We start from the raw sequence: 21,684 nt of genomic DNA, 5'->3' as shown, positions 1-21,684 counted from the left end.
CTTTCTACATGAGAAGCCACAGATATTGATATGGAAATAGAATGGAGAATGCTTTTCATGTGTCATTTAACCTTTAGTTTTTGTTGCTGCTCCAATGACGTGACACCTACAGGTTTTGTGGGTTTGAGGGAACCCACAAAGACACTGGGAGAACACACTCAACTCCTGACACACAGTGACCTGTGAAAATATGGACTTTTTTTCTTTTTAACAGTGTGACCATTGTGGTTTGTTTAACTGGAGACCAGAGAGACAGATTGATGGTTGTTTTATGAACAGCAATGAGTATGTAGCCAAAGATCTGTTTGTGTGTATTTTGTGAATGAGGTAGTTGTTGACTTCTGTGTGGGGAAAGGAGGCCGCATGGAGGACCCAGCGGCGTTACACTCACTGTTTACTGCTGCACTGTGTTCTTCTGATGGGTCCCCTTTGTTTAAGACCTGTTCTGATCGTATCTGTCTGACATAAATACACCCTCCGTCTCCTCTCTCTGTGATCAGCAGTAGTTTTGAGCTTCAGAAGAGGAAACTTATTTTCCTGAACACACAGAAACACACATTGATCTGTCAGAGGAGAACACAAGTGAGCTTGTATTGATCCCCCCCCCCCCAGGTTTGTCTGTCTCTCTGTCTCTCTCTCTCTCTCTCTCTCTCTCCCTCCATTGCTTGCTCTGTGTGAGAGCAGTGAGAAGATATTTACAGAGGTTTTTGTGCAAACAATAAAAAGAAGGAGGAAGTCAATTCTCTCACTCGCTTCTAAATTTCTACTTCTTTCTTTCCATCATTTTCTCTTTTGCTTTTCATGTCTTTTTATTACTTTTTCCTTCTCTCTCACTTGTTTCTTTCTCTCATCTTCTTATACTCTCTCTCTCTGTCTTTCTCTCTCTCTCTCTCTCTCTCTGTCTTTCTCTCTCTCTCTCTCTCTCTCTCTCTCTCTCTCTCTCTCTCTCTCCCTCTCTCTCTCTCTCTCTCTCTCTCTCTCTCTCTCTGTCTCTCCTTGTTACATAGGGTCACTAAACATTAAACTGAGAAAGTCTGAAAACATGCTAGTCTGGAATGGTGTGTGTGTGTGTGTAAGGTCAGTTGGCACCAGCTTTCCTCTGCTGTCGAGATGAGACCAGTGCATCCATGTGGGTCATAAGTATTCCTTTATTTATATATATATATATGAGAGAGAGAGAGCGCGAGTCTCTGTGTGTGTGTGTGTGTGTGTGTGTGTGTGTGTGTGTGTGTGTGTGTGTGTGAGAGAGAGAGAGAGAAAGTCTGTGTGTGTGTGTGTGTGTGAGAGAGAGAGAGAGAGTCTGTGTGTGTGTGTGTGTGTGTGAGAGAGAGAGAGAGAGTCTGTGTGTGTGTGTGAGAGAGAGAGAGAGAGAGAGAGAGAGAGAGCGAGTGAGAGAGAATTCCTCTGTTGGTTGTTATTAGTGTTGATAGCTGGAGGGATGGAGTGAATTAGAAATGCTCTTTTGGATATTTGGCAGAAAGTTGTTGCACAGTGTAACTTATGTGACATTTTAGATCCAGAGGGGTGTGTGTGTGTGCGTGTGTGTATGTGTGTGGGAGCCTGAATATTGCCTTTTGAGTTGGATAAAAGCAGTACAGAACAGTGGCAAAACTCCTGTTCTGTCGAATGAATTTTGGTTAATTTTTTTATCCCCCACGTAATACTGAATATTTATCTGAGCTGGACTTCATTCATTCATTCATTCATCCATTCATTCATTCATTCATTCATTTAACTATTTATTTATGCTTATCAAGACTAAACATACATGGTGTGCCGCACTGTAGGTTCACAAAGTGTGTAGGTCCAGAAAATGAAAGAATAACTCAGTTTCCTTTAAAGCTCTTCATAGTGATGCAGATGTGATGTCACAGTGACCAATACTGCTTTCAGCTCCAACTCTACAACACCGAGAGTGAGAAAAGTCATCACATCTGAAGCACTCTCACAGGTTCTTAGATCCGGATTGTTTTCCACCTGTCCCCATGTACATTGTGTATTTGGATTTTTAACTAAAGGCCTGTCAATACATTCAACATATCACCATTTCTTCATCTTATATCCCAGTGTGTTCACTGCGTTTGTTCTCTGGTTTCCTCTGGGAGTCTCTATTCTGGAGACATTACATGGATGTTTTTGGAAAAATTGATTCTTCAGTAGGGCGGCACGGTGGTGCAGCAGGTAGTGTCGGAGTCACACAGCTCCAGGGACCTGGAGGTTGTGGGTTCGATTCCCGCTCCGGGTGACTGTCTGTGAGGAGTTGGTGTGTTCTCCCTGTGTCTGCGTGGGTTTCCTCCGGGTGCTCCGGTTTCCTCCCACAGTCCAAAAACACACGTTGGTAGGTGGATTGGCGACTCAAAAGTGTCTGTAGGTGTGAGTGTGTGAGTGAATGTGTGTGTGTCTGTATTGCCCTGTGAATGACTAGCGCCCCCTCCAGGGTGTATTCCCACCTTGCGCCCAATGATTCCAGGTAGGCTCTGGACCCACCGCGACCCTGAATTGGATGAATGCATGAATGATTCTTCAGTTAAATGTTTGGACACATCTTCTCATTAGTCATTGGTGGAATAGGGCTGTTCACTGTGTACCAGCCCCTACCTCTGCACAACCTGAGTTATGTTCTCAAACACATTAAGAAGGCATTGTTCTACAAATTTACTTCTGACGAGGCCACAGCTTTTCACTGAAAACCATTCCGAGTGACGACCTCATGAAGCTGACAGAGAACGCAGAGAGTGTTTAAAGCTGTCATCAAAGTAAAAGGTGGTTACTTTGAAGAATCTAAAGTATAAAACATATTCAGGTTTGTTTAACACTATTTTTGTTTACTACATAATTCCATATACGTTCCTTCATAATTTAAAACTTCCACATTCATTTACAATGTACAATATAATAAAAAACAAAGAAAAAAACATTTTAACTGGTACTGTACTGGCCCAAAACAAAGCAAACCCTCCCTGAGTGGGTGTGTCCAAACATTTGACTGGTACTGTGTTTTATTTCCAGTTCCAAGGACTGAATGTTCTTCATTTCTTTCCCCTGAAAGTTCATTGCTCTTTAAAGGGGTGTAGTTGCATTATTATTGTGGTATTTTTTCTGGGACAGTGCACTGAGCACAAACACAGCGGTTATGACAGGCCTATGTTGAACTAAATGGCTCAGAGGGAGGATGGGAGGTGAGAGATGTGGAGAGGAAGGACGGGGTCAGATCGCTGTGTTGAATGGGACCGGATCAAATGGATGACCGCGTGATCAATCGTTTAGTAGACGTTTGGCTTCAGACGCAGTGTACACGAGTCTGTCTGGATCTCCCACTTCCCCAAAGGCTTTCTCACACTCTCACTGGGTTGTCACATGAGTTTGTGTCTGTGCAGGTCAAACACACACACGTACACACACTCGGTTGTGTGGAATCCTTCACCATAGAGCTCCCAGATTTCAATCTCATTCAGATTACATAATCCTGGCCTGTAGTTGTAATCCCAGTTCGGTTGAGAGAGAGAGAGAGAGAGAGAGAGACAGAGAGAGAGAGAGGCCATGGCCAGGGTCAGTGAGCATGTTCTTAGGCTAAGACTCTCTGAACAGACATATTCAGGACCAGATTCTCTGTGTCTAACTGTCCACATACTCAGAGACAGTGTCAGCCCCCTTTCACACTCAGAGCCTCTACACTACCATCCCAGAGCAGATACGACGTGGGTGGTGGATTAATCCCTGCAGTGCAGTGACCCTGATGTGGTGGTGGTGTGTTAGTACGAGTGGATCGGACACAGCAGTGCTGCTGGAGTTTTTAAACACTGTGTCCCCACAGTGTCCACTTTATCAGACACTGTTGTTGGACTATTCTCAGCATCTCTTTACACTCATGCATCAGTGTAGTTTTAATCTAGGGGTAAAGGCTGTGAAACTTCCTGCAGAGCAGTAAAGCAGCGTCACGTTCAGCAGTTTGCATCTTGTTTCAAACACAGTGGAAATGAACTTTCGTGCTTTGTTGGTTTTAAAAGTGTACGTGTGCTGTTTTTCAAAGCTTATTTATTTATTTAATTGTCAGTTATTGTGTGTGTTTATATGTCTATATATGTCATAGATATATTATATATGTAATGTATATATTTGGCCTGTAAACCAGCTATAAAGCAAAGGTCAGGCAGGGACCCCATTCTTACTTTGTGCTGCACCACCACATTTTTATTTATGCTTTTATTTCTTTTTCTTTATTTAATTTTGCAATGACAGCATGCTATTTGCTATGAATTCTTGCAGCTGATGCCCATTCTTAGATATTTAATTTGCAGGAAGTCACTGTTAAAAATAGAGCTGGATGATGTGGCCGAAATGTATATTGCAATATATTTCTTAATTACAGTCAAATGATGTAATTCCAACCTAGAGATGAACAATGAAAAAAGCCACAGAAAAACTGCCAAAAACTGAATGACATCACAATCAAACAAAAACCTCTTGGCTTTTTCAATATTGATATTTCTGAACTAACTTGATAATTGAGTGTAATGAACTGGCGGCAGTGACAGATGCTGTAAATAATGTGTACTGAAATACTGGAATGTGTTTGAAATAATGTGTCATTGTTACTGAAACATTTTATATTGTGATATATATTGATACTGAATTATCGTCCAGCTGTAGTTAAAAGCATGTGAATTATATCATCCTGTAAATGTTTCAGACAGAAGTTCGTCAGTGGCCCTTCTGTGTTTTCAGAGATACACAATAATATTACACTTACCTTTACACTGACGTTTATGGCAATTGGAAGCTACACTTATGCAGAGCAACTTACAGTTCATAGTCTTCTGGTTATAGAAGTAAGTTAACATAGCGTTAGGCGCCTAGCCCACGGACTGTTATTGTATCATGTTGTTCCTGCCTGAAGTGGGCCCTTTGGTGTCCTACTGTAAAATTACAGTGAAAGCAGTGTTCAGTTGTAGACGGTGGTCATCCTCTTGTCTGTGTTGTAAGTAGCAAAGGCAGGTGGTGTGCTTTAATCTCATTAGAGGGACCCATGCTCCTGCATTGTGGGGTGTGCACTAACACCACTATGGAACAGAGCCTGACTGATATGAGTACTGTACTGATAGTATAGCTATGGCCATATAACATATATAAACACTTGTTCAGCTGTTTGACCATTAAATATGAACTCACTCTTTATTGTGTAGTTTAAAAAGACAACAGACAACTGTCCACATCTCATTTTGAAAATCTTGACCCAGTGTTTGTTAGATGCTCAGAATAGCATCATGTTTGTAATTGTTGTGTTCCTAAGGGAGGCTGTAGTGTAATAATCCTTGGGCAATCCAATATTTTTTCATGAACCTGAGGCATCTTTCTTTGCTTAGTTTTACAAAGACATGCAGCGCTTCCTCTGCTTTGGAAACAGAATTTTGGACTGATGTACAGTACCAGCCAAATGTTGGACCCGCCCACTCAGGGGCAGTTTCCTTTGTTTTGGGCCATTTTCCAGATTTTGTGAATGTAGAATACCAGTCAAATGTTTGGACACATCTTCTAATTCAATGGTTTTTCTTTCTTTTTTTATTACTATTTTCTACATTGTAAATGAATATGGAAGACGTTAAAACTATGAAGGAACACATATAGGATTATGTAGTAAACAGAAAAGTGGTGAGGCCGATTTATACTTCTGCCTCGGCTCGACCCTGACCCTACACTTCTGCATTGGTGTCTGCAATTACACCACTGCACCACTAGGCTGAATCTTAAACATCGTCCTCTACACTGTAAAGAACACTATGCAGTGGTGTAGTAGAGTTACTTTAACAAATCTTGCTTCTTGCTGAGTTGTGTTTTTTTTTTTTTTTTTTTTTTTTTTTTTTACTGGAGGCCTCCGTATTTTTCTCTTTTTTTTGTCTGAGGAAACCTCTTGCTGTGAATATGCTGCTGTCTTTGTCTCGTGCATAAACAACGTCTGTTCGACTTCTGACCAGTCGCAGTTGTTGTGGTCTGCGTTGATGCGTAGTTCCATTTCTGGAGAGGTGCGTGTCAGGCTACAGCATAGGGTTCGTGTCGACGTATAGCCTACGGTGCAGCATCAATGCAGAAGTATAAATCTGGCTTTAAACAAACCACTGACTTATACTTATAATTCTTCGATGTAGCCCACTTTTGCTTTGATGATAGCTTCACACACTCTCTGCGTTCTCTCAATCAGCTTCATGAGGTCGTCACCTGTCATGATTTTCAGTGAAGAGCTATGGCCTCATCCAGAGTTAATTTGTAGAACTGCTCGCCTTCTTAATGTGTTTGAGACCATCTAAGGCCCTGCCTCATGTCAGAGCACATACTGCATATTGATTCTGCCTTTTTCCAGTATAGAGCACTAGCGTAGAGATTCAGTGTGTACCCCTGACTCCTGCAGGTCATTTCAGTATTATTCCAAACAGCACTGTTTACAATAGCCACTGACCAGAGAGAGAAGGAGGGATAGACAAAGCAAGCAAGAAAGAAAGAGAGAAATAGGGAGCTCCATTAAGGGAACTATGGGAGATGGGAGAAAGAAGAGAGAGAGAGTTAGAGAAATAAAGGAGGGAAAGAAAGCCAGAGTGATACGAAAATGAGAGGAAGAGAAGAGACAGGAAGTACCCGTCTTGCTTTGACCCTAAGCACAGATTCTCATCCTTGTGTGTGTGTGTGTGTATGTGTGTGTGTGTGTTTGATAGTACAGGTTGCATACTCCTTTGTGGTTACTTTTGTCTGAGTTGGATTTTTGAACTCTCTCTCTCTCTCTCTCTCTCTCTCTCTCTCTCTGTCACTTTCTCTCAGGTTTTGCAGTGCTTCAGCAGTTGCTGCTCTTTCATGGTAACAAAGGGCTGAAGACGAGAGGTGAGGTGGTGAGGTGAGGTGTGTGTGTGTGTGTGTGTGTGTGTGTGTGTGTGTGTTTGCAGAGAAAGTTACATATAAAATGACTTAGAGGAAAGGAAGAGAAAAGAGGAAACAGCAGTGCTGCCGTGAAATAGAAAGTGATAATATGTTTGAGAGAAAGTTGAAACCGTTTTATGTTTGAGAAGAAATAATGAATAAAAAATAAGGCATACAGATGTCAAATGTAAATAAATAGTTAAAATGTCATTATGCGGAAAGGAATGTGTTATTTTAATCTGTCACTGATGACCGTCCCAGAAATTTTGCCAGCAGTTGTATACGCACCAGTCAAACCTTACTGCAGGTGCTCCAGAGGGTACAGTTTAATTTCGTGTGTTTCTCTGTCGATCATCCAGGCTGTGTGTGCACAACAGAACTGGGTCCTTAAATTTGAGGGAGGTCTACAAACATTTGGACATGCGGTGTTGTATTATTTTGTGTGATATGTGAAAATGGCGGACACGTTTGAATCAGGTAAACTCAGTAGTTGTTGAGGCAGGAGTGTGAAGAGATGGGCTAATGGTCAAAACGGTAATCCAGCTACGTCATGACTGGCTTGTTGAAAACAGACAGATGAGAGTGACATGATTTTTCTGCATTGAGTAAGACCACAAAAAACTTTCGGAGTCCTTTACCACAACACAGCATCAACTGGAAACGATGGTGTGTGTGTGAGGTTAGTTAACTGGAAATTAAGGTTTCCATCTGTGTGTTGTCATTCAGATATATACGCATGTGTGTGTGTGTGTGTGTGTGTGTGTGTGTGTGTGTGTGTGTGTGTTTGGTGTTTGTGTGTGCACACATGCATCTGTGGGTGTGTGGTTACTGGAAATCAGAGGTCTGTGTGCATTTGTGTTAAGTGTAGGAGTGGCGGTGCTGCTAGGAAACTGTGTGTGTGTGTGTGTGTGTGTGTGTGTTTTAGAGGTGCCTCTGCTAAGACGCACAGATTGACAATGCAGGCCAGGAAGAGGCGGAGTCATGAGAGTGGGTAGCTTCCTGCTGTGCAGTTCCCTACTTGAGTTCCGCTTTGAATGAGTGCCGTACGGCTGAGTCGGCGGATTTGCTGCCAGTCCTCATGCCTGGGAAGGATTCAGATTGGCAGATTAATAAAACATTATTGTCAGATTTAGTTGTATCTTTTTTGCCACAGGTTGAGGCTGATGTTGTGCAAAAACAGTTATAACACAAGTGCTGGTCATAAAATTAGAATATCATGAATAAGATTTATTTCAGTAATTCCATTCAAAAAGTGAAACTTGTGTATTATACTCATTCATTACACACAGACTGATATATTTTAAAAGTTTATTTCTTTTAATTTGATGATTATAACTGACAACTAATGAAAACCCCAAATCAGTATCTCAGAAAATTTGAATATTACTTAAGACCAATTAAAAAAGGATTTTTAGAAATGCTGGCCAGCTGAAAAAGTATGAGCACAGTACAGCACTCAATACTTAACAGGGGCTCCTTTTGCCTGAATTACTGCAGCAATGCGGCGTGGCATGGAGTCGATGCTCAGGTGTTATGAGAACCCAGGTTGTTCTGATAGTGGCCTTCAGCTCTTCTGCATTATTGGGTCTGGCGCATTGCATCTTCCTCTTCACAATACCCCATAGATTTTTTATGGGGTCAAGGTCAGGAGAGTTCGCTGGCTAATTAAAAACAGGAAGACCATGGTCATTAAACCAGGTACTGCTAGCTTTGGCACTGTGTGTAGATACCAAGTCCTGTTGGAAAATGAAATCTGCATCTCCATAAAGTTGGTCAGCAGCAGGAAGCATGAAGTGCTCTAAACACAGTGGACCAACACCAGCAGAGGACATGGCACCCCAAACCATCACTGACTGTGGAAACTTTACACTGGACCTCAAACAACATGGATTCTGTGCTTCTCCTCTCTTCCTCCAGACTCTGGGACCTTGATTTTTTCCAGAGGAAATGCAAAATTTACTTTCATCAGGGAATATAACTTTGGACCATTTAGCAGCAGTCCAGTCCTTTGTGGAAGCGAGACGCTTCTGACGCTGTCTCTTGTTCAAGAGTGGCTCGACACAAGGAATGCGACAGCTGAAACCCATGTCTTGTATACATCTGTGCGTGGTGGTTCTTGAAGCACTGACTCCAGCTGCAGTCAAGGCTTTGTGAATCTCCCCCACATTTATGAATGGGTTTTGTTTCACATTCCTCTCCAGGGTGTGGTTATCCCTATCGTTGTACACTTTTTTCTACCACATCTTTTCCTTCCCTTCGCCTCTCTATTAATGTGTTTGGACACAGTGCTCTTTGAACAGCCAGCCTTTTTACAATGACCTTGCCCTTCTTGTGTAAGGTGTCAATGGTTGTCTTTTGGACAACTGTCAAGTCAGCAGTCTTCCCCATGATTGTGGAGCCTACAGAACTAGTCTGAGAACTTTGCAGGTGTTTTGAGTTAATTATCTGGTTAAGGTGTGCCAGGTGTCTTCAATATTGAACCTTTTAACAATATTCTAATTTTCCGAGATACTGAATTTGGGGTTTTCATTAGTTCACAGTTATAATCATCAAATTAAAAGAAATAAACACACACTATCAGTCTGTGTGTAATGAATGAGTATAATATACATGTTTCACTTTTTGAATGGAATTACTGCAAATCAAACACTATAAACCTGGAGAAATAAGAGCACAGGTTAAATGTGTAGAAAATGAGGACATGGACAAGAAAGAGAACAGAGTGAAAACGACTAAAAAGCAGGGCTCTGTGAGGAATAGGCATAGAAACTGGTCATTCTGAACAGGACTGTGGTACCGAGAGTAGAAGACGAGACTACAGAGCTATACAAAGCATGGCATTTGGGTCTAGCTTCAATCTGCACCCATTGCCCGTGTCTAGCACTAGTCACGGCAGTGTTGCCATCCAAATGATCCTCTGATCCGGTTCTGTGCATCTCCACTGTCCGCTGCTCTGTTAAGTCCTCTGCCCGCTTTCTGCTGCCCATACTCCCACACACTGTTACTCCTCACACAGTGCTGAAATGCCAGTTTTTAAGTACATTTTCTCAATTTTCTGGAGTTCATTTTTAAAGTACTTGTATTGTAATATATTGCCCACATGTTTTATATCAAAATGTTCAGAACAATCTCAGCTCCCTCGTTAAGAGAGGCCCATGTGACCTAGAGTATTTTATGAAGAGATAATCTGTCTCTAACCCTGAAAAACTTAGAACATTTTTATATTTCTTATGAAAACATCTCTTTACTTGTGTGGATGAATTATTTTGGTGATTGAAATAGTTTTATCAGAGTCTTAAAAACAAGCGAATCCACCAGTTAGACACGGCGAGAGGCAGAGGAGGTGTGTCTCAAGCTTATACATAGACTCGTAACTCAGGATGTACAGTATCACATACAGTCACGATAACATGCGGTTCCTGCACATTCAGAGAGTGTTTGAACTGTATTTCTGCGCTGTGTTATCTCTAAGATATTAATAGAAACAACGTGAATGGTTGTATTTGAAGCACCGGCACGTTCTTCAACCCCAGAAGGTTATACTCTGCTAGCAGGCTCCAAAAATCCCTTTCCAAAGCTGTCATTCTCTGTAGAAGCCCATAACAATTCTGACAGCACGTGTCGAAGAGCTCAGATACTCCTTTCACAGATAAACAAGAAGCTTCTGAAAATAAAGTGAAGGAACAAGGAACAGCAAGGGGTGGAATATGGGTCTTTTAAAGATGTAAAATGTCCAGTAGATGGAAAGATCACATCTGATTGCAACAATTATATGAATTGGTGAGTCAGTGGTGAGTGACATGAAATCAACTTTCTTTTAAGAAAAGAACTATGCAGGGAAGACCAGATTGGAGACTTGTAAAGTTTGAGAGCATTATAAACACGCTGGCATTTCTGAAGTCATGCTGCTTCCAGAATACTAGAGCAATAGTTACTGTGCTAAAAAGACAAATCAGAATCAACTTAATATTCAGGATTTATTCATTTAATTTTCTTTAACCTAGAACTAAGATTTGTTTGGCAGCTGACTGTGTCTATTTGACTCAGTCTATGTAATTTACTTTAAATATCTGTTTGCCTTGTGACAGTTTACAGTCCGAACTTTCCAAAAGCGCTCCAGCAGGTCACAACAGTCCAAATAATGTGAAGTATCGACCATTTTTAGGGGCATGATCAGAGAGCGAGGTGGCTTCTTAGAGCAGGTCTGAGTGAGACCTCTTTACTTTAGTTTCCTCTTCAAGCAGAAGGGGTAATGATGTGCTTCATAAGCTGAAACGGCAGTCTGTCACATCTCAAGACAAGTACCACTTGAACACAATTCAACAAACTGTACAACAGCAACAACCTTGAGAGAGAGAGAGTGTAAAGGTGCAGACAAAGTCTAGCATGCACCTCTTTTCAGCTCATTGCAGGCCTTACATGTGTCTAGAGAGTTTCAGTCTTACCCCCTGTTCACACTTAAAGGTGACAGCAACAAGTGACCTGCCATCTCTCCTATGAGAGCAGGCGATTTGTGGCTGCCATGTGGCAGCAGGTGGCGAGTGACACAGCGACTGAGCTACGAGAGATAAATTGAATTAAGATTTTCCCTGCTGTGTAAACGAGTTACAACACAGACACGCAACATAATGAAATTATTGGGTTCAGCAATTCTTCAGCCCAATCACAGAGACGCACTGTCTGAGATCCCCAGCTCAAACTAATAAGTGCCATCAGTAGCGGCCAGATACAAACACCAGTGAAGCGAACCTGCAGCATCATTAGTGACTTATTACCACCAGTGTGAACGTAGGGTTACACTGTACAATATATTCTCAATGGTAGCTTGGCTGTCAGAGTGCAACGCACAGTTCTGGAATTATACAGTAATGTTAGTATTATTCTTAATTCTCTGTACATTACTATAATAAGTGTTAAAATCACAGTAAACTCCACCAGTGACTTCTGTCAGAGACAGAGACCCAGTTCATCTCAACAACACTGACCCTAGCTCAGCTGTGCTCTATAGACTCCACCCACAACACTAACAACCTACTGATTCACTGACTCTGCCTCTTCTACAAACACCATCAAACACACACTCTTCCAGGTCTACGATACTGTCACTGTTATTATTTCTGAAGCATTTTCACTTTATTAAAAGTTCAATTTTCTTTTCATAATCTCTGATGGGTTTAAAATATTTGTATTGGAAACACTGCTTATTTTGGCCCATTTCGCTTCTCTAGAGGTTGCAGGGAATTCTAGGAAAGTCTAGGATAGAGGAATATGCTGTAATTTCTGTAGTAAAATCTTAAAAATCGATGAGTCTATACTCATAACTGTAATTTAAGAAAACAGAAAATGATTGTGATCATTTAATATTATCTTTAAAATGACAGCATTTTTGTTTACAGTGAGGATAGTCATGGTGGATGTTTATATGAAATAATCAACCTAAAGTCTTTTTTTTTCTTTCTTTTTCTCAAGTTGCATCCATCTGTTAATGAATAAATCATAAACCGGTCCATTTTTCTGATTCCTCAGTATCAAATGTGTCTCCGCTGGAGACACTTTGTGCACCTCCATTCACATTTAATGGCCACTTCCTGCGATTTGAGGCTCAATTTGTGGCTCTTTGCGAACAGTCTGAAGAAGAATGACTGGCTGCACCGAGGGCTGAGACAGACAGGCCAAATGAATGAATTTAATTCAGCTACAATAATAATACTCCAAATGATGGACAAGACCGTCCAGCTCTTCGCACTTCTGCCCGCCTGCCCACATAGCCAGTGATTTGAGAGAGCTGTGGTTTACGAACTATTGATTGTACCTTTTCCATTTTATTTAATAATTGCAGCAATCTTCTGAGCTAAATGTGACTGGAGAAGCTGTGATTGCTGTTATGATTGCTTTATGGAAGCACTACACTCAGAACCTGCATTTGAGTACATTAAGTACACTATAAACAATCAAAAGTTTACAGTGAACAACACAATTTTGATAGTAACAGGCTGTAAACTGTAATTAAATGAAAAAGTGAGATGGTATTGATGGTGTTTATAGAAGAGGCGGAGTCAGTGAATCAGTAGGTTGTTGGTGTTGTGGGTGGAGTTATATCTACAGTGTCTATAGAATGAAGCTGAGCTAGGGTCAGTGTTGTTGGGGTGACCTGGGTCTCAGTCTCTGATAGAAGTCACTGGTGGAGTTTACTGTAGAATTACAGTAACATTACTGTATATTACTGTACACTACAGAACTGTACACGGACAGGGCTTTACTGGTAGCTAAGCTGGAAGTGAATTACTGTAAATTGATATTGGTTTCAGTGTATATCAGTTGGACCATATTATGTAGTGCTGTTTTAAATATGTAATGATATTTGGACGTGGTCATCAGTGTGTTAAACAGTAGGAGAAGGCAGAGGTCAGAGCAAGGCAAACTGAGATTTTGTGGATGAGTCCAGCTTAGGCTAATAAGATTACCAACCCACACCCCCCATCCTCCTCCTCCTCCTCCTTTGCTCCCTCTCTCTCTATCTCTCTCTCTCTCTTTCTCTCTCTCTCTCATACACACAACCTTGAATCTGTGAATTGTGGGGACTTTACACTGACCTGCATTATTTTCAGGGACAATTACCCTAAACTTCCCCATGAATACTATTAACATACAGGTAGATGGAGAGTATACTTTCAGAGCGATTAAGATGGCCTCGCTGTCAGGATTCTGCCAGTTGCATTCTGATTGGCTGTTTGCTGCATCTGCCAAAATAGCAGACTTATGATTGGTCCATTCGCCTGTCAGTTCAGATTTCTTTTCCTGCATTAGTAGGCGTTTTTTGGCCACGTTGACTCTGTAGAGAGTCTGGTAAAGTGAGACAATCCCAGCCCTAACCCTTACATGCAGCTCACCACCTTTTCACCTTAAAATGTGAGCATTTATGATAAAGGAATGATTTATTTTTTTTTTTTCGTCCCCCATAAGGAAGACAAGTCTCTACAATGTAATATATACATGGACAAATACAGGCATAAGCTGGTGTCATCACAAATGGACAGGACAAACACAGACACCACCGTCCCTACACACACACACTCATAAACTCTGTCACCCTGTCATCCTTTCTTTTTTTTTTTTTTTGCTATGTCCATCCACCACTTTCATCGCAGTTATATAATTCAGCTGCTGTCCTCTGGGTCGGGTGTGTGTGTCTTTGTGGTTTGTGTGTGTGTGTGTGTGTAAAATGTGCCTTAGGCTACACCACCACTGTAACATGAGCTTAATGGTGCTTTAAAGCCATCAGTGTCTGTACAGATAGCCATCACCTTCACCAACACTCCAGCTGTGCATGTGTGTGTGTGTGTGACTCACTTTGTTAAGAAACGGATAAAACACTTTAATTTTCTTCCTTTTTACCCCTATTTTTATAGTTTTGTTTACACACACACTAACAATCAAAGCCCATTGCCATTAAAGTGCCTGTGCTGAACGTACCACAGAGTGGTGATAACTTTCACTATTTAACTCTATATGTTTCTGCACAGTAGAAAAAAAAATAAATATAAATATGTAGATCAGGTGAACGAGAGTCATATTTAACCCTTGCCTGTACGCTACATTAACTCATATTCTGAGAATAACTGTAAATTTACTGCTGCATTTGTTACTTTGCTGCTCATTGATTTATCCAGAGCTCTTCCTCAAGCACGGATCCCCAAAGTCTGCTGAAGATGCACTCACATGCTAACATTCCTGATATCAATCATATTACCAGCAAGAGAGAGATTTGTTTTGCTTATAAATGATACTTCCGTCTCAGTGCACTTCAGTGGTAAACAAATTACCATGGCAGTAGCAGGAAATAACTTTTTTATCAAGGGAGCCATCAAATGAAGTTTGCTTGTCTCGTCTTTATTTGGAAAAAAAAAAAGAGGTAACAAAGTGTCATTAATGATTGATGCAAGGCTCTATAGTACCCCCATGTGGAGCAGTCCGCACATGTGAGTGAGTATGTGAGTAATAGCATGTTTGTGGTGCAGTTCCTAACTGAGTATGCATATGGGTATTTGAGTGAGTGAGTGTTTATACTCAGATGAGTGTGTTTGTGGCCACTTCAGTGAGTGAATGTGGGTGTGTGAGTTAGTAAATGAGTATGTATGGAAATGAGTGAGTATGCATGTGGATATGTGAGGGAGTAAATGTGAATGTGTAAAGTCGTAAAGTTTAACTGGGAAAATAAACACAAAGTTGGCAATATTTGTAATAGCAGCATAGTTACATGTACAGGGCGATTAAGAAACCTGATTTCCGACTGTGCTTTTAGGCAGTTGGCTACTCAGTTGTCCAGCTGTGCGTGTTGTTTCATTAGATCGTACTCAGGAGGGCTAAAAAAAAGTGGCCTGGAGGTGAATCTGGACACAGCTTGTACATCTGGACTCTGTTGCTGTTGTCTCTGCACATTAGGATCAAACAGGTCAGCGCTTGCCTGAAAAATCAGGATAAATCAATCAAAGCAGGAGTTGTGTCAACATCAACGCTGGGCTACAGCTCTACAAAAGAAGCAGCATAGGAACTGGAGTCCACAGTGTTGAGTGACCAGAGAATATCTGAACTGTAGGAGAGGTCAGTAGATTTACATTATCCAACAACAACAAAAGCTGTAAATGAGAGCGGCTCATGTGGCGGTATTTAGGTTGCTTGGTATAGCATAGTTATTTCCACCACTGCTCATTACAGGGCACTCTGGGGTTCAGTTTCCAACTCAGGCTACAATGCTACTCTTATAAGCGTCCTTGGTGAAAAATTAACGTACGTAAGTTTTAGACTCCTCTGATCGACATTTGGCATTGAGCATGGTGACCTTTGGTCTTCCTGAAGACAAAGCCATGGAGCGTTTCAGGGGCAACGAGTGCAAAGATCTTGACTCACCAGACCTGAAGCTCACCAATCACAACAGAGCCGTCCTAATTCTAATTCTCTTAAATTGTCCAATTAACCTCACCTCCAAAGTGCTGTAATTCTAGTGCTACACCCAGTTAAGACGTGAAAACCTTACATTAGAGCAGACATGGTGTGCTCTAACCTCATGGTCATTATTTCTTCTCAGATCCAATATGGCTTCAAGTGGAGTTAGTGTCCAGTTCTGTTAAGGACTGCCCTGTTGATGTGAAATAAAAATGTTCTGCCTTTTCTGATGGCCCTGTGACACTGACTGAGCTGATGTGACCCATACATCACTGAAATCTTGTAGGATACAGTTTTCCCTAAAAATAGACACTTTAATAACTGAACACAGTATTTCCAGTCATAGTCATTTGAGTATTTAAGGTAGCAGTATTTGTTTTATCATTCCATTTTTTCCATTTAAGTCCAATATATCTGTGATTGGCAACAATATTTGCATGTGTTTACATAAAAAAACGAGTTGTGACTCATCTCCACATGACCATACAAAGGCCACAGATCCACCAGCCGTGGACCTAATTAATGCCACAACTGTCCTGGCATTAAGATGTAAACAAGAATATCATCACTGTCCAATAAAAATCTCCCAAAATCTCCCAAAAATGTGAATTTACAGGAGAAGGGGAAAAATTATTTTGGAGCATTTCAATTGGTCCATTCGTCATGGTATTTGCATCCAATGTGAAGGACTGCTGCTGTGTTCAAACGATAAAGAAATCTAAAATTCCACAAAATGTAGATGTTTTTGATTGGAGAGCGGTGACATACAGAGTGGTTTCCCCTGAAAACTTTTTGTTTTCTCATCAGCGTATTCAGACCGCTAAGTGGTGACCAATGACTCCACAAACCATCACTCTCTAAAGGAGTCAGAATTAGTAATTGTCTTCACACAACTTACATTTATGGCATTATGGTTAAGAGTCTTGCCCAAGGACCCATTGTTGGTCTGGTGTTGTATTTCTGTCAAAGTGGGGACCAATTTTCCAACATTTACTTCCAGGAATTACACTGTTTGTTTTTTTAACATTGAAGAACTATGTAAATGACTTTCTGACCCCTGATGTTCTGATTGGCTTAGACTTTCTCAAACCAAACGAGGTGCCATCATAACCAGACTGAGTCTGAGACCGACTGTTTTTTATTATTTTATTTTTTTTACAGTCAAGTTTCCATGATGAACTGTGTGGAGTGGGGAGAGTCTGCTAGGACGTGTCAATAGTTGCCAGATTTCAGAGAATAGCTCTTCCCTGGGTGGCACTCTTCAGCCGTTTCTGACTGGGCTTCTGTGGAACAACTGCTGTGTTATTTGCGGAGTAAAAATAGAATCAGCTTTTCTATTTTATCCATCCACTGTTTGCTGGGAATATTAAAAATAGTGTTTTATTGTGGTTTGCGTACTGTGCGATGACTTCCCGTTTTTCAGCGGCTTTTCCAGGTAAGTGGAAGATGAAGCTCGTTTCAGGAAGAGTGGGGTTTCTGCAGCCATTAAATCAGGAGCAGGCGCTGCAGTAGTGCAGGGAGGAGATGAATAAAGGGGCATGATGAAATGGAGATGACATCTACTAACCAGGAATTAAAAGCTCTAGCATATGAAAGCACTTGGAAGTTTGTATTTCACTCTGCACAGCATCAGTAGCACTCTTCGTCTTAACACTGGCTATGATTCAGCATGCTGGAGAAGAGAACACTGAGGACAAATGTGTTTTCAAGACAGAAGAAGGGTGGAGAGAAATGTGAAGTTAGTATTAATAATCGTGGATTGGTTTGTTATAATCAGATTTATAAAAGCACAGTCAATGGGACTAGACGTGTTTAGTGTAAGAAGGATGCACGTGAGTGAGTGAATGTGTGTGAGTTACAAACAAATACTATGCAGTGCTTCACCTCTTGCGTCTTCAGTTTTAAGCTGCAGCTTTGGCAGTGATATAGCTGAAGACTTTCAGCTTTAACCAAATATAGCTGACGTCTATGTCACTAGCTACTCTTGTATCTGTTGTGTGTAACTTCTCGTCATATCATTATGTAATTTTATATTAATGACTGCACTTTGTTCAATCCATTTTACTTTTGTGCTCATAAGTAGAGGAGGAGATACTGGCTGGAACGCTGTTATTGTTGTGCATACAGTTTTGTTTTGCCATGCTGGAGTCGTTTGTTGACATTTAAACAGCTGGAAAAAGAAAGTGTAGCTGTATTATGTAAACGTGCAGAATCATTATAGGATTAAATATGTGCTTTATGAAGTAATTGCGTAAACACTTGTAAATGGTAAAGGGTATTAACAATATAGCTCTTAACTTTCTCTGTCTCTCTCTCACTCTGTCTCTCTCTCTCTGTCTGTCTCTCTCTCTGTCGGTCTCTTTCTCACTCTTTCTCTCACTCTGTCTATCTCTCTGTCTCTTTCTCACTCTCTCACTCTGTCGCTCTCTCTCTCTGTCTGTCTCTCTCTCTGTCGGTCTCTTTCTCACTCTTTCTCTCACTCTGTCTGTCTCTCTCTGTCTATTTCTCACTCTCACTCTGTCTCTCTCTCTCTCTGTCTCTCTCTCTCTCTGTCGGTCTCTTTCTCACTCTTTCTCTCACTCTGTCTGTCTCTCTCTGTCTCTTTCTCACTCTCTCACTGTCTCTCTCTCTCTCTCTCACTCTGTCTGTCTCTCTCTCTCTCTTTTTCTCTCACTCTGTCTCTCTCTCTCTCTGTCTCTTTCTCTCTCTCTCACTCTCTGTCTGTCTCTCTCTCTCTCTCTCTCTCTCTTTCTCACACACTCTCTGTCTGTCTCTCTCTCTCCGCTCTCTCTGTCTCCCACTCTCTCTCTCTCTCAATCTGTCTCTCTAACTCTCTCTCCCGCTTTCTCTCTCTCTTTCTCTCTCTCTCTCTCTCTCTCTCTCTCTCTCTTTCTCTCAGATGGCAGTGTGGATTCAGGCTCAGCAGCTGCAGGGTGATGCTCTGCACCAGATGCAGTCTCTCTATGGTCAACACTTTCCCATAGAGGTGCGACACTACCTGTCCCAGTGGATAGAGGGACAACTCTGGTATGTCAGCCGTGTGTATGTGTGTGTGTGTGTGTGTGTGTGTGTGTGTGTGTGTGTGTGTGCATATGCTTCAGCTTTCTCCTCCATGTCTCCTTCACCACTCTATTTAAAGATGCTTTCAGTTCTGCATTTAATTAATTGCTTTTCTTTTCTTTCTGCTTTCTTTTCTGCGCTTTTTGAGAAAAGTCTCTGATTGTGAATAGCAAATCAGACCAGAGGCATGTCACCATTTCAATTTGCCTCTAGGAAGTTTGGAACCAGGTTTTATCCTTTCCCTGACACCCCCTGGCCTCAGCGTATCACCCTGGTGAGGGTGCTTCCCGTGTCAGTGATAATGACATAGGAGTGTTGAACTCTGATCTCTTGCCGTTCTCGCTCCTCTCTCAGGGACGCGATAGATCTGGAGAACCCTCAGGAGGAGTTTAAAGCCAAACGTTTGCTGGACAGTCTAATTCAAGAACTACAGAAGAAGGCGGATCATCAAGTGGGAGAGGACGGTTTCCTGCTTAAGATTAAACTAGGCCACTACGCTTCACAGTTAAAGGTAAACACACACACACACACACATTTCTACACCCATATTTACAGTACACCTCACCGCCAGAGCAAAATAAGCTCAAACCCATACACAAACAGAGGGGGTGCTGGTTGTGTTCCTGACGCTCTAGTTGATATAGACCACTCCAGCGGTTGATAGAAAGCCACAAAGCCGTCATAATGTTTAACAGGGAAGTGGAAACATACACATAATGACTGTAGCCATCCCAGAATGTGTTGTATTTCAGAGCACATACGACCGCTGTCCGCTGGAACTGGTCAGATGCATCAAACACATTCTCTACACTGAGCAGAGACTCGTCAGAGAAGCTAATAATGTAAGTAACACATACACACACATTCTGTGTATTACTGTGCAAATGGTGTCTTGTTTCAGCTGTCATAACACTCCATTAATAGTCTATATATGTGTGAGAAGTGTGTGTGCATGCATTTTTTTGTGTTTGTGTGTGTCACACACAAATGGGAAGTTATGTATAATCACAATGTAAATATAAATGTTGTTACCGATGTTATTACTTACTTTTAATACATATCTATAGAGTTCTGTGCAAAAGTCAGAGACCATTTATTTAATCTACAGTTGTACTGCTACAACTTAGGGAAAAAACAGAGGAAATTATGGGAATAGGAAACTAAATATGTATATTATAATATTCAATATTTTATTCATTTATTTGTTAAGATTTGCTTTCAGTTTTTTCGTGTTTCACTTTCCACGCCTTCAAAGTTCAGTCTCAGAAGGTGGTTGCATTATCTTCTTCCACATCGTTCCAAAAACATTCAGTGATGCTGAAGTTGCTCTGGGGCCAACAGACTATTATTCTGAAAACACTAGCAGCGTCTTTGTTTGATTTGCATATGCAAAACAGCTCGGCAGCTGCGCATTCATTATACCACATGGTGTTGGGAAGTCTTCACACAGTGGAAGAGTGGAGAGGAACACCTGTAGATTTTTCAGATCTGAGGCAAGAGAGGAACTAGATTTTCTCTTGTCTGTCAAAGATAAAAGCTTTTAAAACATTTTGGCTCATTTTCATACTTTTCTTATAGCTATGAGCTTTAAGCTTTGTGATAAATTTGCTCTGAAATGGCATCGAGAAAACGACGCAGGCTTTTGTTTTTTGAAATATTTTTTACACTATTTTTTCCCACATTTTTCTCTGTAGGGTTTGAGTTGGGCGGGACTAATTTTGGCTTACAGAAAGTCAGGTCGATAGTATGTTTATGTCATTCATCTCAGATAAACACTGCCTTCCAGGACATTCAGCCTCTAAAGCCCTTGTGGGATTGGAGTGGTTTATCAGGGGGACAGCTGTAATTACACATTTCACACATCATCTCAGTGATAACACTCATGCACATGGACTGCATAAAAATTTTTACAGAAGCAGTAAATTACCACAACCCCCCGCCCCTCAAACTCCCCGCAGCCATGTTGAGGCCACTGTCTATTATTCTGCGATTTGACTCGCCCTCACAGCTCAGAGGTGAAGCTGATTTTTTTAAATATTGCATTATTATTTGTATCATTGTGTGCATGGAAGAAAGAGCAGCATTCTTTACCTTCCATGGCTTCTGGCTCCTTCTGTTAACACCACAACACTGGACACAGCGCCTCACCTGGGCTCCTGAGGTTGCTAACTGGCCCCGAGAGGACTGGCAACATATGGGGGGGAGGGGCAGTTGTTGTGGTTGTGATTCACTGGTTCTTGTTTGTGACCAGGGGGGTGGAGGACAACATGGCAACAACCATGTAACCGCCCCCACGCGTGCTCCAAAGCTCAAGAAATGAACCGAGTTATCGTTCGATGTTATTAAAATCCACTGATATTTTATGAATGATGTGCTCTGTGTGGTGTTTCGACACTTTGAAGAACTTACACGATGAGTTGTGTGTAGAGTCGACTCACTCAGTGAATCTGTTCACGAATTGAGTGCAACATTGAAATCAATGATTTAAAACATTCATGGTTTCATTCATGGAAGTTTACATTCATGGGCTGCACATGCTCAGACGCCATGTACACACAGCTGAGGGCAAACTCAGAGACGACACACAGCTCGCCTTAAACACTGGATTATATTTCAGAACGTGTGTTTGTGACTGACACCTGAGGAATAACGCATCAAACGAGTCACAGAATGTACTTTGGTGCTTTGAGTGAACTGTGAGTGTTTTCCACAATGGATTGATTAATCACACATCACTGGACATAGCAGAAAACCATGTGCAAACACATTGGAAGCCTT

General features: G+C 41.4%; 1 protein-coding gene across 1 annotated transcript in view; it reads left to right on the top strand.

Annotated features, from left to right (window-relative positions):
* Positions 1-21,684, top strand: part of plcl5 (phospholipase C like 5) — a 214,647-nt gene that overhangs the window by 59,610 nt on the left and 133,353 nt on the right. Inside the window, exons 2-5 of the mRNA XM_066641663.1 lie at positions 6,808-6,867; positions 18,746-18,873; positions 19,261-19,417; positions 19,659-19,748. Coding sequence (XP_066497760.1) covers positions 18,746-18,873; positions 19,261-19,417; positions 19,659-19,748 — 375 coding nt within the window. The 5' untranslated portion in view covers positions 6,808-6,867. The remainder of the gene's footprint in view (positions 1-6,807; positions 6,868-18,745; positions 18,874-19,260; positions 19,418-19,658; positions 19,749-21,684) is intronic.

Source organism: Hoplias malabaricus, chromosome 13, assembly GCF_029633855.1.
Source record: "Hoplias malabaricus isolate fHopMal1 chromosome 13, fHopMal1.hap1, whole genome shotgun sequence".
NCBI classification, from domain to species: Eukaryota; Metazoa; Chordata; class Actinopteri; order Characiformes; family Erythrinidae; genus Hoplias; species Hoplias malabaricus.
The sequence above is the reverse complement of the archived record's forward strand: the minus strand, read 5'-3'. Positions and strand labels throughout refer to the sequence as shown.